Source organism: Leucoraja erinacea, chromosome 6 (assembly GCF_028641065.1).
Source record: "Leucoraja erinacea ecotype New England chromosome 6, Leri_hhj_1, whole genome shotgun sequence".
NCBI lineage: Eukaryota > Metazoa > Chordata > Chondrichthyes > Rajiformes > Rajidae > Leucoraja > Leucoraja erinaceus.
Window position 1 is genome coordinate 48,090,275 of NC_073382.1, and position 16,004 is coordinate 48,106,278.

Below are 16,004 nucleotides of genomic sequence, written 5' to 3' on the forward strand. Positions count from 1 at the left end.
CCGCTGCCTTAGCAGGGCAAAGAAGATCACCAAAGACAGCTCCCATCCTGCGTTTGGACTGTTCGACCTGCTGCCCTCTGGAAGGCGCTATAGGTGCATCAAATCCAGGACAAACAGACTCAGGAATAGCTGCTTCCCGAGAATTATATCTACCATAAATTCAAATCCACACATGCACTGACTACACCGCCCAACAGGACTTCCATCTGTATATATGTATATATGTATGTAGCGCCGTAGAATTTGTGCACCTATTCCCCCCCCCCCATCTCCCTTCTGTTTTGTTTTTCTGTTTCTTGTTTTTTGTGTAAAATTGTATGTATGCACTGAGTACGAGCAGCTTTCAGTTTCACTGTACATGTATAGTGACAATAAATGGCATATCTATCTATCTGTCTGGCTCTGCCTCCGGAGCCTCGGGGTCGGTCGCAGGTTGGAGGCCGCCAGCTCCGCCAGCTCCGCCATTAGGCTTCAGCGCAGACGGAGACAGAGAAGGGGGATACGACACGAAAAAGTTGCATTCTCCCGAATGAAGAGACAGAGAACATGTTTCACCCCCTCTAACACAACCCAACAAACTAAAACTTAACCAAAACAAGTCAAAAAAAACAACAGAAAAGACAGACGGACTGCAGGTGAGCCGCAGCTGTTAACAGCGCCGCCACTATCTATGACTCATCATTTTATATACCTCTATCACGTCTACGTTCAACCTCTGACGTACCTTTATCTTTGTGGCCTTCAATAGGTATATGGATCCCATTTAGAATATAATTAACCTACAAAATAAACAGGATGTAGCGTAATTACTCTCTAGACAGTTATTATCATCATTCAACAAAGAATATGTTTTTACTATAATCATACGGTCCTTCTATGGCATACTACCTGAATCATTGGAGATGGAGTCAATCTTCTCAGTGAACACTTAATCAAACTACATTTGTGATTAAATATATGAAATAACAACAAACACACAGTCATATGGTCATACAGCGTGGGGGAAATAGGGAGGATGATATGATTCTTTCAAAAGGATTCAGATGATTAAACGAGTGGGTAAAAAAAAGTTGGCATGTGGAGTATGATGTGGGAGAAAAGCGAGGTTATCTAGTTCAGCTTGATCTACCACACCTCCCTCCGCTGTATTGCCATTCCCAGTTCTACCACAGGTTTGGTCTCTGTCCCGTTGACCCCAAACTCCACTGATTCAGTCCCATGAAACATGCTTCAAAAGGCTCCGATACCACACACTGTCATTTCACATCGCGATGGCAATTACCAGCAAGTCGACCTCAGGGCATCTGCAAGTTTACAATTGTTCCTAACACCAGGCGGCACACAGTGGTGCAGCGGGTAGAGCTGCTGCCTCACGGCGCCACAGACTCTGGTCCGATCCTGACCTCGGGTGCTGTCTGCGTGGAGTTTTACAAATGGTTTAAAACTGTGGATAGCTTAGGAACAGATACTCTGCCTCACAACTCCAGGGGCCCAGGTTCAATCCTGACCTCAGGTGCCGTTTGTGTGGAGATTGCACGTTCTCACTGTGATCACACTGGTTTCCTCCAGGTGCTCCAGTTTCCTCCTAGATCCTAAAAATGGCTGGTTTGTAGGTTAATTGGCCTCTGTAAATTGCCCCTGGTGTGCAGGGAGTGGGTGTGAAAGTGAGATAACATAGAACTAGCGTGAATGGTTGATCGATGATCAGCGTGGACTCGGTGGGCTGAAAAGCCTCTTCTATGTTGTATCTTTCAATCAGAAAAGCAGCAACAATTTGATTCAGATAGCAAATTCTGGACTAAATGACCTTATACTTATACTGAGGAGACTGAAGAAGGTCCATCTGTCTCCTCAGATCCTGGTGAACTTCTACCGCTGCACCATCGAGAGCATCCTTACCAACTGCATCACAGTATGGTATGGCAACTGCTCTGTCTCCGACCGGAAGGCATTGCAGAGGGTGGTGAAAATTGCCCAACGCATCACCGGTTCCACGCTCCCCTCCATTGAGTCTGTCCAAAGCAAGCGCTGTCTGCGGAGGGCGCTCAGCATCGCCAAGGACTGCTCTCACCCCAACCATGGACTGTTTACCCTCCTACCATCCGGGAGGCGCTACAGGTCTCTCCGTTGCCGAACCAGCAGGTCGAGGAACAGCTTCTTTCCGGCGGCTGTCACTCTACTCAACAACGTACCTCGGTGACTGCCAATCACCACCCCCCGGACACTTATTATTTTTTTTATTCAAATCGTTTGCTATGTCGCTCTTCAAGGGAGACGCTAAATGCATTTCATTGTCTCTGTACTGTACACTGACAATGACAATTAAAATTGAATCTGAATCTGAATCTGATACTTAAAAAAGGTTCAGCATTTGGACTTGGAAATAGCACTCAAACCAAACTGCCTTCCATTGACTCCATCTACACTTCACGCTGCCTCGGCAAGGCCACCAGCATAATCTCCCCTCTCCCATCAGCCAAGAGGCACAGCCATGTGAAAATGTACACCTCCAGGTTCAGGGACAGTTCCTTCCCAGCTGTTATCAGACCATCCTATCACCAACTGGAGAGAGTTCCTAACCTCCCATTTACCTCATTGGAGACACACAGACTATTTTTTATCGGACTATACTGGACTTTTGCTTGCACTAAAAGTTATTCTCATCACTTTTCTGTACGCTTGTGGTTGGGAGCTTGATTGTAATCATGTATATCTCTGTGCTGACTGGATAGCACGCAATACAAAAAAGCTTTTCCCTGTACCTTGGTGCACATGACAATAAACTAAACTAAATAAACTAAACTCTATGCTCAATATTACGGCAGGTTGTGTCATTCTACAATCACCCATGCTAATAAATCGCTCAATGTTGACGAATGTGGGGAATGCATCATTATATCATAAACACACACGATTCAAATCAGAATAAAAATTGCAATTTACAATTAGAGATCTCACAGCTGGCCGAAAAAATGTAGTCTTGTTCTCAATTCCTTTGAATATATTCTGCTTGTCATGTCTATAAGGTGCGCTGAAATAGTCAGCCTCATCATCCGTCCCAAAATACTTCAGGAATTTCTGCGGGAAGCTGGCTGGCGTCTCCATGCTCTAAAAAGAGTCAAACATCAACATTTCAGCACCATAATTAACTTGCTTTTTGAATGTCTGCAATTAGTGTTCACTAATTAGGCCAGCACAGTGGCCAAAGAAGGGTCTCGACCCAAAACGTCACCCATCCTTTTCTCCAGAGATGTTGCCTGACCCACTGAGTTTCTCCAGCACTTTGTGTCTATATTGAGTATAGGAGTTGGGATGTTCTGTTTCAGTTGTCCTAAAAGTTTGGTGAGGATGCATTTGGAGTATCGTGTTCAATTTTGGTCACCCTGTTATAGCAAGGATGCCATTAAGCTGGATAGAGTGCAGAGGAGGTTTATGAGTATGTTGCCAGGATTTGAGGGCCTGAGCAGTCAATAGGGAGAGGTTGGACAGGCTAGGACTTTATTCCATGGAGCACAGGAGCCTGAGTGGTGATAGGATGAATGCAGTTATCACAATTTATCAATCAAAGATTGAACAGTCTGGTAAGGCTGCCGGTGACAAAGAGTGATGCCTAGTAATGGACACCAGCTATGAAGTGCCCACAACAGTGTTATGCAGTCATAGAGTCGTAGAAACAGGCCATTCAGCCCACCTTGCCCACACCAACTAACGTCCCATCTACACTAGTCCCACCTGCCTGTGTTTGGCCTATATCCCTCTAAACCGTATACAACATTTCTGAGGGAAAGTTGATCTGGTGGTAAATCTGTGGAATTAATTACCACAGACAGCTGTGGAGACCAAGTCAATGGATATTTTAAAGGTGTAGATTGACAGATTTTTGATCAGTATGGGTGTCAGGGGTCATGGGGTGAAGGCAGGAGAATGGGGTTGAGAGGGAAAGATAGATACATCGTGATTGAATGCAGAAGTAGACTTGATGGCCTAATTCTGCTCTTAGAACTTATGATACAATGGGAAAAAGTTTTTACTAATAGTAATTTCTATAATTAATTGTGATTTTCTTACCTCCACGTTCAAAGGCATCTTTAGCCTCATCTTTTCAGCCACTTGGCTCAATACATTAAAGGGGGCGTGAATTTTAATGATCTGCTTCGGACGGGTGTCTTGGTCTGTACTCAGCTGCTCAGTAACGTCGGGGTCTAGAGAGAGCCCCGTCTTCTTTACCTCGCCTAGGAAGTTCATCCTTTCCCTAGCGAGTCGTTGACCATCGCCTCTCTTGTAAGTCAACACGTAGTCGATCACTCGGGGGGCTTCTGACCCTTCCATTGGACTTACTTTGTGGACCTAGGCTGAAACTCTTCGCACAGTTCCCCAGTTAGTGGCGACTTCCACACTGGGAACTCTCCTGAGATCAACCTGCTCTAGATTGCTTCCTCGTTGACTCTATTTATAAGTTGGAGGGCGGCCGCCTTTGTTCCGGGCCGAATGCATGAGACTTTGACCTGCACCTGGTGTAGTTACGGCGCTAAAATCCTTGGGTGCAGCCAAAAAAATCTAGGATTTCGATCTCGGCTTTTCAAAGCCTTGGGCCCCACGCGTCCATGTCAGTGCATTCCAGGTTAGGACCTTTCTCATCCGGAGGCCAAACCAAAGGGCAGTGAAGGGTGAAGCACCCGCGGTTGCCGGTGAGACTGGCCAGTCCTTCAGTAAAGTACCCAGCTGGGTAAAACGTCTCGGACCGACAATAGGAGCAACCGAATCATTCTCTAACTGTGATTGTTTTACCTTGCATGTGGGCAGTGAATTCATGTCTGAGGGTTCGCATTATTAGAAGAACATCTGCCACGCTGGTTGCAAGGAGACCCAGTTGGTGTGGGACAGTGAATTGTTTGGAGTTGCTTTCGTGCAGTTGTTACGCAGCAGGAAGCGAGGGCGAGGCAACGTGCGATTACCTTCACAAGACGTAGAAAGTTGCTCAACAGGTGTGGCAGCAAAGGTGGATATTTATTACTAACGTTCGTGGCCCCTTTCCTTGGGTAGGGGTGTAAATCAGTCATTAAAAAAAAGACTGATTTAAAAAAAAAGATTGTCAATCAGTCTTTTCTCAAGAGGGCATAGATTTAAGGTGAGAGGGGAAAAAATTCCAGGGGACCTGAGGGCAGCAACTTAGAGTCAGATTAATACAGTGTGGAAACAGGCCCTTCGGCTCAACTTGCCCACACAGACCAATATAGACAATAGGTGCAGGAGTAGGCCATTCGCTGTGATCATGGCTGATCATCCACAATCAGTACCCCGTTCCTGCATTCTCCCCATATCCCTTGACTCTGATATCTTTATGCGAGACAAGTTCAAGTGAGTTTATTGTCATGTGTCCCTAATAGGACAATGGAATTCTAGCTTTGCTTCAGCACAACAGAACATAGTAGGCAGACTTGGCGATGTCCGGGGAGCATTTCCCCCTCTTCTCCTCCACGGGAATACGGGCCGGCCCAGGTGCTCTGTGTCCAGCTGGGGTCCGGGGGAGGAGAGGGTCAGTGGCCCGGGGGTCGGGCATCGGAGCGGAGCCTTAGCCCGAGATTCATCTCCGCGGCTCCGGAGGCGGCACCGACGCCCCCACTCACCTGGTCGGCTCCTGGCTCCGGGCTAGGGTTAAAACTCCATGCGGTGTGGACCAACGATCCTATAGCTATAAGATCTTTGGTGTGGACAGAGCGGCCACTGGACAGAGCCGCCGGAGGTGAGGGTGGGAGGTGTGAGCGGTGCCTTGGGGGGTGAGATTCACCTATCACACCATCTGCACGGGAATGTGAATGCGAGTGAGGCAGCATCTATAGAGCGGTGGACAAAAATGCTGGAGAAATACTTGAGTGTGACGAAGGGTCAAACTCACACACAGATGCTGCCTCACCCGCTGAGTTTCTCCAGCATTTTTGTCTACATTGCCATTTTAAATAGTGTGCGATGGGCTTAAGCCAATGCTCGTTCTTTACGGGGAACCCCCCGACAGAAAACATAGAAACATAGAAAATAGGCGCAGGAGTAGGCCATTCGGCCCTTCGAGCCTGCACCGCCATTCAATATGATCATGGCTGATCATGCACTAAGTATCCTGTACCTGCCTTCTCTCCATACCCCCTGATCCCTTTAGCCACAAGGGCCACATCTAACTCCCTCTTAAATATAGCCAATGATCTGGCCTCAACTACCTTCTGTGGCAGAGAGTTCCAGAGATTCACCACTCTCTGTGTGAATTTTTTTTCCCCTCATCTCGGTCCTAAAAGATTTCCCCCTTATCCTTAGACTGTGACTTCCACTTCAGCACCATTGATGTTAATTAGGGCATGTTCTTCACCATGCTTTCTGAAGTCAATAACTAGCTCGTTCATTTTGGTGACTTTGAGGAAGTTGCCGTCTTGATACCATGATATTAAGGTCTCTTTCTCCTTCCTGTACTCAGTCTCGTCAATGTTCGAGAACTGTCCCACTACATTTGTGTCATCCGCAAACTTGGAGATGGAGTTAGAGCAGAATTTGGGTGCAGTCGTGACAATGTAGGGGGTATAGTATGGGCCTGAGAATGCGTCCTTGAGGGGCACTGGTGTTGCGAATTATTGTGGAGAATGTATTGTCATCTATCCTCACTAATTGTGGTCTGGAGATCGGAAAGCCAAGGATCCAGTGGCAGAGGGATGCACCTATTTCTAGGTCCAGGAGTGTGGAGATGAGTTTGGTTGGGATTATGGTGTTGAAAGCGGAGCTATATTCAATAAATAGGAGTGTGACATAGGTGTCCTGTTATCTGGCTGCCCTAGAAATGAGTATAGGACCAAGGAGATGGTTTCTGCCGTGTTCCTGTTGACCTGATAGGAAATCTGCATTGGATCGAGGCTGTCTGGGAGGGTGGAAAACTATTCTCATTGGTGAGTGTGGAGGAGTGTGACTTTATTTATCTATTTATTTATTTATTTAAAATTGAGCGTGAGAACTTCTGTCATCAGCGTGAGAATTTTGTCAATGCGTGAGAGTTGGCAGCCCTGATTTTATACACCTCTATAAGATCACCCTTCTTCACATAGAGGTTGGTGGATACTGAATCTGAATCGGAAGAATGGTTCCGACCTGAAACGTCACCTATTCCTTTTTTCCATAGATGCTGCCTGACCCGCTGTTATACTCCAGCACTTTGTGTCTATCTTTGGCTAATTACCACAATTGTTATTCATATAGGATATTGTACTGACAACAAACATTTACTGTCTCAGGGAGTGGTCAGTTTAGCTATTGGACTTCTGGGAAAATGTTTGATGATAATGACACAAACCTCTGCGAGGGAGAATCATTAACTATTCTTAAATAAACCTATCCAAACTTAACCTTTGAAATCAAACCATATATGTTGATGGTGATACCCATGCAATTTCCTTTCATTCACAGACACATCTTTGGATAACTTCATATTTTACATAACTTCATATTAAAACAAGTTACTCTTTTGTGGAGATAGAAAACAGGTGCAGTTTTTTTTTAAAAAGACGCAAAAGTACTGGAGTAACTCGGGTCAGGCAGCATCTGTGGAGAACATGGATAGGGGCGTTTAATTGTCAAAATATCATTCATGTAAAGGGGCTAGAACATCACACATCATTATGGAATTTATGTAGGGTGGGAACTCTTTAAAGAAATTTGTTATTAAAATATAATTATTTTATTTAATATACAGGATTTTTCGGCCAAAATCCAGACAAAATTACGAGAGCGCGCTTGAAATTCGCCCCTGGAAGTATCCCTGGAAATGCAGAGCTGTTCCCATAGCTGACTTCCGCGGTCGATTGGTGGGTCGAATTTGCTCCCTGCTGCCGAGTCTCTGGAACTCCAGCCCGGCTGGAGCCGGCAGATCTGTCCCGATCCTAGCCAACTTCCGAAGCCGACTTTGCAGGCCCCTCGGTGGTCTAGGTGGACCGTTCCGGTACCGTTGGACTCCTCTCGGAGGCCTTGACCTCTGTTGGTCCGGCAAAACGGATAATCCGGCAAGGCTCTGAAACAAAACGTGCCCGAAAATCGGTGGTGGATCTGTATTTTTTAAAAGGAATGCAATCATTATTTCATTCTGCTTTAGTTATATTCAATATTTCTTTATTGATTTATTAGTTTCGCAGAACACGTACACTCGGCTCACCTTCTTTAGTTTCTTCTCACTTGAAAAATCCTCCGTGTGAAGGTGAAGGAAGAATGTGTCTGATAAACTAGCTCTCAGACTCAGTAATTGAATTAAACTGCACTTTAACAAATCATTGTTTGGTTTTTGCACCATATTGGGTTTTTAATCTATTGATCATCTTTCATTTTTGTTTGTTTATCATATTATCTATTGAGTACAATGCTTACAACCTGTTGTTGTGCTGCTGCAACAAAGAATTCCATTGTTCCCTTTCGGGATATGTGACCATAAAACATTCGTGACTCTCATGTTTGATTTTATATTAACTAAACAATATTAGCATTTGAAGTGGTATCCTTGTAATGAAAATAATTTCTTAAACTGTAGCTGAATTTACAACATTTTTAAAAACTCAACAATTTGAAAATGAAACTAACGATGAAATAAGAATAAAATATATTGGTGTACCTAGCAGTTCAGGCGGTATTTATCAAGGGAGATGCAGAGTTAATGTTTCAGGATTTTTTATCAGAAGGACAATTCCCTCTCTCTCCATCCCTCCCCCACTTTCGTTCTCTTGCTAATTTCACCATTCGTATTCCTTCGTTATCATCTCGTCCCCAGCCAACAATGGACCATTGTGCGCTTCACCTAACCTGAATCATCGATGCAGGCTCTGCTTTGTTCTGTACCTTCCTAAACCTCTAGCTTCCCCCTCCCTGACTCTCAGTCTAATGAAGTCGAACCCGAAACATCACCTATTCCTCTTCTCCAGAGATGCTGCCTGACCCGCTGAGTTAGTCCAGCATTTTGTATCCATCTTCTTTGTACACCAGCATCTGCAGTTCCTTCCTACACAATTAGAACACAAACCTGCCTTAAGGTGCAGAGTAGGGGAACGGCGTAGAAACAAAACAGGATGTCGTAAAACAATGACTGTAACTCTGAATTTCAGCTTCAAGGCCACATTTTATCTTCAATGCCTCAGTTACCAACAATTTAGTGCTCAAAAATATTCTGTATCCCCTCCCCCTCCCCAATGTCTGCATTTAAAGTTTCAATCTTTAGATTTTAGTTGAATCGAGGTGCAAACTTAAAAATCAAGATAACAAATTAAGAATAAAAACAGGCCATTTCATTCCAAATTAGATGCCTTAATTGATGGAATGAGTTAGAAATGGCACAGCGGTAGAGTTGCTGCCTTACAGTGCTAGAGACCCAGGTTCGATCCGGACTATGGGTGCTGTCAGTATGTTCTTCCTGTGACCACGTAGGTTTTCTCCGGGTGCTTCGGTTTCCACCCACTCTCTAAAGACTTACAGGTTTGTAGGTTAATTGGCTTCTGTAAGTTGTAAATGGACGCTAGTGTATAGGATAGTGCTCACGTGTCAGCACAGACTCGGTGTTTCCAGGCTGTATCTCTAAAGTCTAAAGTAAATTTCACGAGTTAAAAGTGTGCCAACCTATTAAGAAACAAAAGTTGAGACCCCATGAAACATTGGACCATATACAGTATGTTGGTAAAAAATGATCAGGGCACAAGGATGGGAAAATATAAAATGTATCGCCCTTCTCTTTGCCATGCACATCTCACAATATATCTTACATTTTTATCATCTTGAGACGGAGTTATCTATTATCCAATTCAACGCTTCCACTTACTCATCAACTACACTTTAGGGGCCATTTAACCTGGAAACCCACACGTCTTTAGGATGTGGGAGGAAACCGGAGCACCCGGAGGAAGCCCATGCAGGGAGAAAGTGCAAACTCCACACAGAGGTCAGGCCTGAACCTGGGTCTCAGGCGCTGTGAGGCAGCAGCACTACCAGCTGCACCACAGTGGCTCGTCACACCACCCGAATGAAGAAAGTCGGCTCTAACATTGCGCAGAATGCCCTTGAAGAGAAAATAGTTATTAGCCTGTTATTACCACAAGGTGGCGGTAGAGCTGTTGCCTTACAGAGCCAGAGACCTAGGTTCGATCCTGACCACAGGTGCTGTCTGTACGGAATTTGTACGTTCTCCCTGTGACCACATGAGTTTTCTCCGGGTGCTCCAGTTTCCTCCCACACTCCAAAGACGTACAGGTTTGTAGGTTAATTGGCTTCTGTAAAATTGTAAATTGTCCCTAGTGTGTAGGATAGTGCTAGAGTATGGGGTGATCATTGGTCAGTGCAGACTCGATGGGCCAAAGGTCCTGTTTCCGTATTGTATCTCTAAGGTCTAAAGGTATAACAGGCTGCACTGCCCTCTGGTGAGCAGAAGAATAAAATAGGAGCGATTTGGAGGGAGAACTCTGAAAATATTTTTCTGTGCTGAACTGATAGTTCTTCCATTCCCCACACATCCCACACCATCCGTTTCATTCTTGCCATGCTGAAGATCAAACTTCCACACTTAAAACAAATGAAAAGCTGCTCAACATCCTTAGCAGAACAGTCCTTAGTCTGGGCCTAATCATCTCGCAGGTTTTATAAAGAATATTAAAAGACACAGTTGAATGGCATTCAGAGTGAAATTAATAGGGTGGGCATTCTGAATGTGAAACAATGAAATATCGGAAGATATATTGGGTTTTGCACCTTCTCCCTGCGACTGTTCCCTCCGGGTGCTCCGGTTTCCTCCCACAATCCAAAGGATAAGTTTGTAAGTGATAGGAGCAGAATTAGGCCGATGTGTGGGTTTGTAGGTTAATTGGCCCTCTGTAAATTGCCCCAAGTGTGTAAGGAGTGGATATGAAAGTAGGATAATCATAGAACTATTGTGAACGCGTGATTGATGGACGGCTCGAGCTCGGTGGGAGTTCCATACTTTAAAATAGTCTCCCACCCCTTTACGTTAAACCTAAGCTCTCCAGGTAGATATCCATGATATAACCATATAATATAACCATATAACAATTACAGCACGGAAACAGGCCATCTCGACCCTTCTAGTCCGTGCCGGACACATAATCTCCCCTAGTCCCATATACCTGCGCTCAGACCATAACCCTCCATTCCCTTCCCATCCATATAACTATCCAATTTATTTTTAAATGATAAAAACGAACCTGCCTCCACCACCTTCACTGGAAGCTCATTCCACACAGCTACCACTCTCTGAGTAAAGAAGTTCCCCCTCATGTTACCCCTAAACTTCAGTCCTTTAATTCTCAAGTCATGTCCCCTTGTTTGAATCTTCCCTACTCTCAGTGGGAAAAGCTTTTCCATGATGAGAGGGAAGGTTTCCCACTATCACCCACTTTTTGTCCTTCATAATCCTGCAGAGGGAATAAAGGTCCCCTCTCAGCCTTCTCTGTTAAGGTGAGAGGGAAACGACATGGGAACCTGAGGGGCAACCTTTTCACTCAGGGGTTGGTTGGTATATTGAATGTGCTGCCAGAGGAGGTGTTTGAGGATGGTGCTATAACAACATTTAAAATACACTTGAAGAAGTCCAGGGATAGGAAAAATCTAGAGGGATATAGGTTTAAATTCAGGCACATGGGAGTAGCTTAGATCGGGCATCTGTGTTAACATGGACGAGTTGGGCTCAAGGGACTATTTCTGTGCTGTATGATTCTCTGAATGCCAAGGCTAGGAATGCCAAAGACAAAAACATTTAGACAGGTAGAGGGATAGGATAGGTTTAGTGGGGTATGGGCCAAATGCAGGCATGTGGAACTGGTGTAGTTGGGGCATGTTGGTCGGCGTGGGCAGGTTGTGCTGAAGGGCTTGTTTCCACGGTGTATGCTTCTATGACTTGAGGGCATGGCTTTAAGGTGAGAGGAGCAAGCTGCAAGGAGTGTTGGTGGAAGCAGATATGATTGTGGCATTTACGAGGTAGGTTCATGGATATGCAGGGAACGGCAGTGTATGGATCACGTGCTGGCAGAGGGGATTAGTTTATCTTGGCATTATGTTCGGCACTGACAACATGGTTCCTGTGCTCTACTGTTCTATTTTTTAAGAAAAATAAATACTGCCTCAGCTGAAATGCTCCATCCAAATATATGCATCGATAAGCATTGAAGAAATTGTCAATGCTGAATAAATATCGCAACAGCCTTATCACAGGTTATACGACTTGAAAGAAATAACTGCAACGTTGGGAAATCATTGACAGATTTTGATGGCTTTTGCCTATTTAGTCATAGAATGATACAGTGTGGAAACAGGCCCTTCGGCCCAAACTGCCCACACTCCCCTAAGCTCTATCATTCACTCTGTAGGTCCTGCCCATGTTGGTCTTCCCAAAATGCAACACCGCACATTTCTCAGTATTAAATTTCATCAACCATTCTTCAGTTCACCTGCCCAAATTTTTGACATCCATCTTCACTATCTATAATCCCACCCACTTTTGTGTCATCTGCAAACTTGCTAATCATGCCATGTGCGTTCTCATCCAAATTATTGATAAAGATGACAAACAACAATGGGTCCAGCACTGAACCATGAGGCACACCACTAGTCACAGGCCTCCAGTCTGAAAAGCAACCTTCCACCATCACCTGCTTTCTTCAATGAAGCCAATTTTATGTCCAGTATTGAATATTTCAAGTGGAAAATATTTAAAATCACAAAGGAGAGGCATTTCCCACCATCAAATTAAGTTATTTTAATGCTTCAACAAAAATAATTAGCTTTTGACTACAGGTGTTCATAAGTCTGTACAGATCTTTTTGCTAATGCAGAATATTTCCGAAAATTCTTACACTCTTACACTATTGCTTTAAAATTGAAATATAAAAATCGACTAAAATGCAATCAATCAGCAAGAAACAGTTAGTATTAATTGATCAGAGAGTTAAAATCTAGGCAGAGCAATAGTAAAGAAAGTGATTGACTTAATTGAAATCTGGACTCAATTCAGTGACAATTCTTGGACTTGGGGTGTTGTGTTCAAAAGGTTAATATCTGTGTGTGAATGTGAATGTATCAGCCTGCAGATTGCATCACAGAAAGATAAATACATTTATATACTAAACTAGTGCAAGTAAGCAAAAAGTAGGTTTCAATGTTGATATGCAAAAGGACACAAAGTGCTGTAGTAACTCAGCAGGTAAGACAGCATCTACGGTGAACATGGATAGGTGACATTTCAGGTCGAGACCCTTCTTCAGACTGAGTCTTGAGTCTGAACCTTGACCCTTCTTGAGTCTGAAGGTCTTGGCCCGAAACATCACCTATCCATGTTCTCAAGAGATGCTGCCTGACCCGCTACTCCAGCATTGGGTGTCTTTTCTTTGTAAACCAGCACCTGCAGTACCCTGTGTCTCTGCTGAATTATTCAATTTACCACCTGCATTCCTTCAAAATACATAAATAAGCAATTGGAAGTAACGATATTCCAACTCGAAACGTCACCTATCCATGTTCTCCAGAGATGCTGTCTGACCGGCCTAGTTACTTCAGCACTGTGTATTTTTTTTAATTGGAAGTAGATGTTGGCTAGTGAATACACAATGGGCTATCAAACAAACTTTGTGATGAAAAGTGTGTAAAAGACAAAAAAATTATGAAAGCAATATTTTGACTCTGGAGCCCTGGAATATCAGTCAAGAGTGCAATCATCTGGGCTCTGTAATTTTCTTCTGTGAGGGAGGAAGATACAGAGGACAATAAGAATATTTTACTTCATTTCACCCCAAATTCGTAGTTGAAGGTAACACATTGTGGCCTCAGCAAACGTCACAAGCACATTCACAGCTACTGCCAATAGTTCTTGGTTTTAATATATATACATGAATGAATCTGCTTCTCAGATAGGCCTAGATAGAATGCATGTGGAGAGAGTTTTTCTAGTATGGGGATGAGTCTAGGACAGGAGGGCACCTCTTCAGAATGAAAAGGACGTACCTATAGAATGGAGATACAGAATTTTTTTTTAAGCCAGTTTATACTGTGTATCAATGGAATTCATTTCCATAAACGGCTGAGGAGGCCAAGTCATTGAGTATCTTTAAAGTGGAGATATCGGTTCTTGATTAGCAAGGGCGTCAAAGATTATGGGAGAAGGCAGGAGAATGGGTTTGGGAGGGAAAAATACATCAGCCATGATCAAATGGCAGAGCAGACTTGACAGGATGAATAGCCTAATGCTGCGTCTTAGATTCTTACAAATAAGGCTTTCTGAAATCTACCAGTACCATGTAGTAAAAATGACACACATGATTTTTATTGGAGCTCCAATATAGGACAGGGACTTTTCTCTGCATCATGCGACACTTCCTTCACTCTGTAAACGGCTCGTTCTTAATCCCAGCTGAGTCATAGCGCAATGGTAGTAGGAATTATTTGCTCCTGGTAATTCTGGGGTTCATTATCATTGATAAACTAAAGCAACCAAAGTCCTTTTTTTTGTATGAATGTTTTACATCTCAATTATAATAGACAGGAGGCAAATTGTGACTGCATACATAGACAACAGTAAACCATGGGCTGACACAAAGTGCCGGAGTAACTCAGTGGGTTAGGCAATATCCCTGGAGAACATGGATAGGTGAGCTTTCGAGTGGTGACCCTTCCTCGGACTGATTCAGTCTGAAGAAGGATCCCTTCCCGAGAGGTCACCTATCCATGTTCGCCAGAGATGCTGCTTGACCCGCGAAGGTACTCCAGCACTTGTGTCTTTCCTAGGTAAACCAGCACCTCCACTTCCTTGTTTCTAAGTAAACTCTGGGCAGTGATTTCCCCAAATTTGCCCCATCCAGAACTACAAGATTCACAAAAAGCTGGAGTAACTCAGCGGATCAGGCAGCATCTGTGGGAAAAAGGAATCGCTGAAGTTTTTTTCCAGAGATACTGCCTGACCAGCTGTGTTACTTCAGTTTTTTGTGACTATCTTCAGTGTAAACCAGCATCTGCAGTTCCTTCCTAATCAAAAGATTCACGATCTCTGCAATAGGTAGCACAGAATCAAGATAAAGTCAGATAGTTATAAGAGAAAATGAACAATATTGATAAGGGGCATTAGGTGAACACTGGCCACAATGCTGGGATGTTTTGGGGAAATGAGAAGATTGTACCAGGACAAAGCGCAATTCTCACTTCTGGTCTCTAAATAATCCAGAACCCAGGAAGATGATCAACAAACAATCTGCCATGGGGATAGGTGATAGGGGGTTGAAAATAGGATTCTGTGAGTGGGGGGGATCTTGGTAGATTCTTCCAGCCCCCTATCACCTAGTTTACCCCCTCCCCCTCTGCACACATTCCTTCCAAGCGATCCATTCCCCTCTACTCCCCCACACTGTTCTATTCTGCCCACACCACCTCCCTTATTTAGTTCCATACTTCATCTACCTTTCCTATCACAGTCCACCATATGTTGCCTCTACCTATCACCTCCCGGTCTCCGTCACTATCTCCACCCTCCCTCTCCCATCTGACTCTACCAATCAACCTCTCCTTATCTGGACCCACACAATGCTTGAAAGCTCTAACCCAACCCCATTATACTCAATACCTCCCCTTTACTCTTCAGTCCAGATGAAGGGTCCCAACCCAAAACATCGACTGTCCATATCCCTGCACATTTGCCTCTTGACCCACTAAGTTCCTCCAGCAGATTGTTCGTTGCTCCAGGTTCCAGCATCTACAGTCACTTGTGTATCCAGGAAGGCAATCCCATTTTCCCACACTGTAACATTGAAAACAAAAGCATGATTACACTTTACCAAAGATTTACCTCTTTGTAAAAGATTATATTACACAGATAAAAACACAAAATGCCGGAGTAACTCAGCGGGTCAGGCAGTACTTCCATGGAACTTGGATATGTGACGAAGGGTTTCGGCCCGAAACGTTGCCTATTTCCTTCGCTCCATAGATGCTGCTGCACCCGCTGAGTT

The 16,004-nt window shown here is 44.2% G+C and overlaps 1 protein-coding gene and 1 long non-coding RNA gene across 3 annotated transcripts in view; one reads left to right on the plus strand and one right to left on the minus strand.

Annotated features, from left to right (window-relative positions):
* The window catches only part of LOC129698083 (anoctamin-7-like), a 73,832-nt gene extending 68,950 nt beyond the window's left edge, over window positions 1–4,882 (minus strand). Inside the window, exons 1-3 of one of the 2 annotated variants that reach the window (XM_055636950.1) lie at window positions 4,069–4,882; window positions 2,944–3,108; window positions 725–779 (exon numbers count right to left, since the gene is read on the minus strand). In XM_055636950.1, the coding sequence (XP_055492925.1) occupies window positions 725–779; window positions 2,944–3,108; window positions 4,069–4,329 (481 nt within the window). In that variant the 5' untranslated portion in view covers window positions 4,330–4,882. The remainder of the gene's footprint in view (window positions 1–724; window positions 780–2,943; window positions 3,109–4,068) is intronic. The other variant, XM_055636948.1, reaches the window with a different exon arrangement.
* Window positions 4,883–4,998: 116 nt separating this feature from the next.
* On the plus strand, window positions 4,999–7,801 carry LOC129698086 (uncharacterized). Its single transcript, XR_008723616.1, has 3 exons — window positions 4,999–5,128; window positions 6,819–6,926; window positions 7,727–7,801. It is a non-coding gene; the product is annotated as an uncharacterized LOC129698086 (long non-coding RNA).
* The last annotated feature ends 8,203 nt before the right edge of the window (window positions 7,802–16,004 follow it).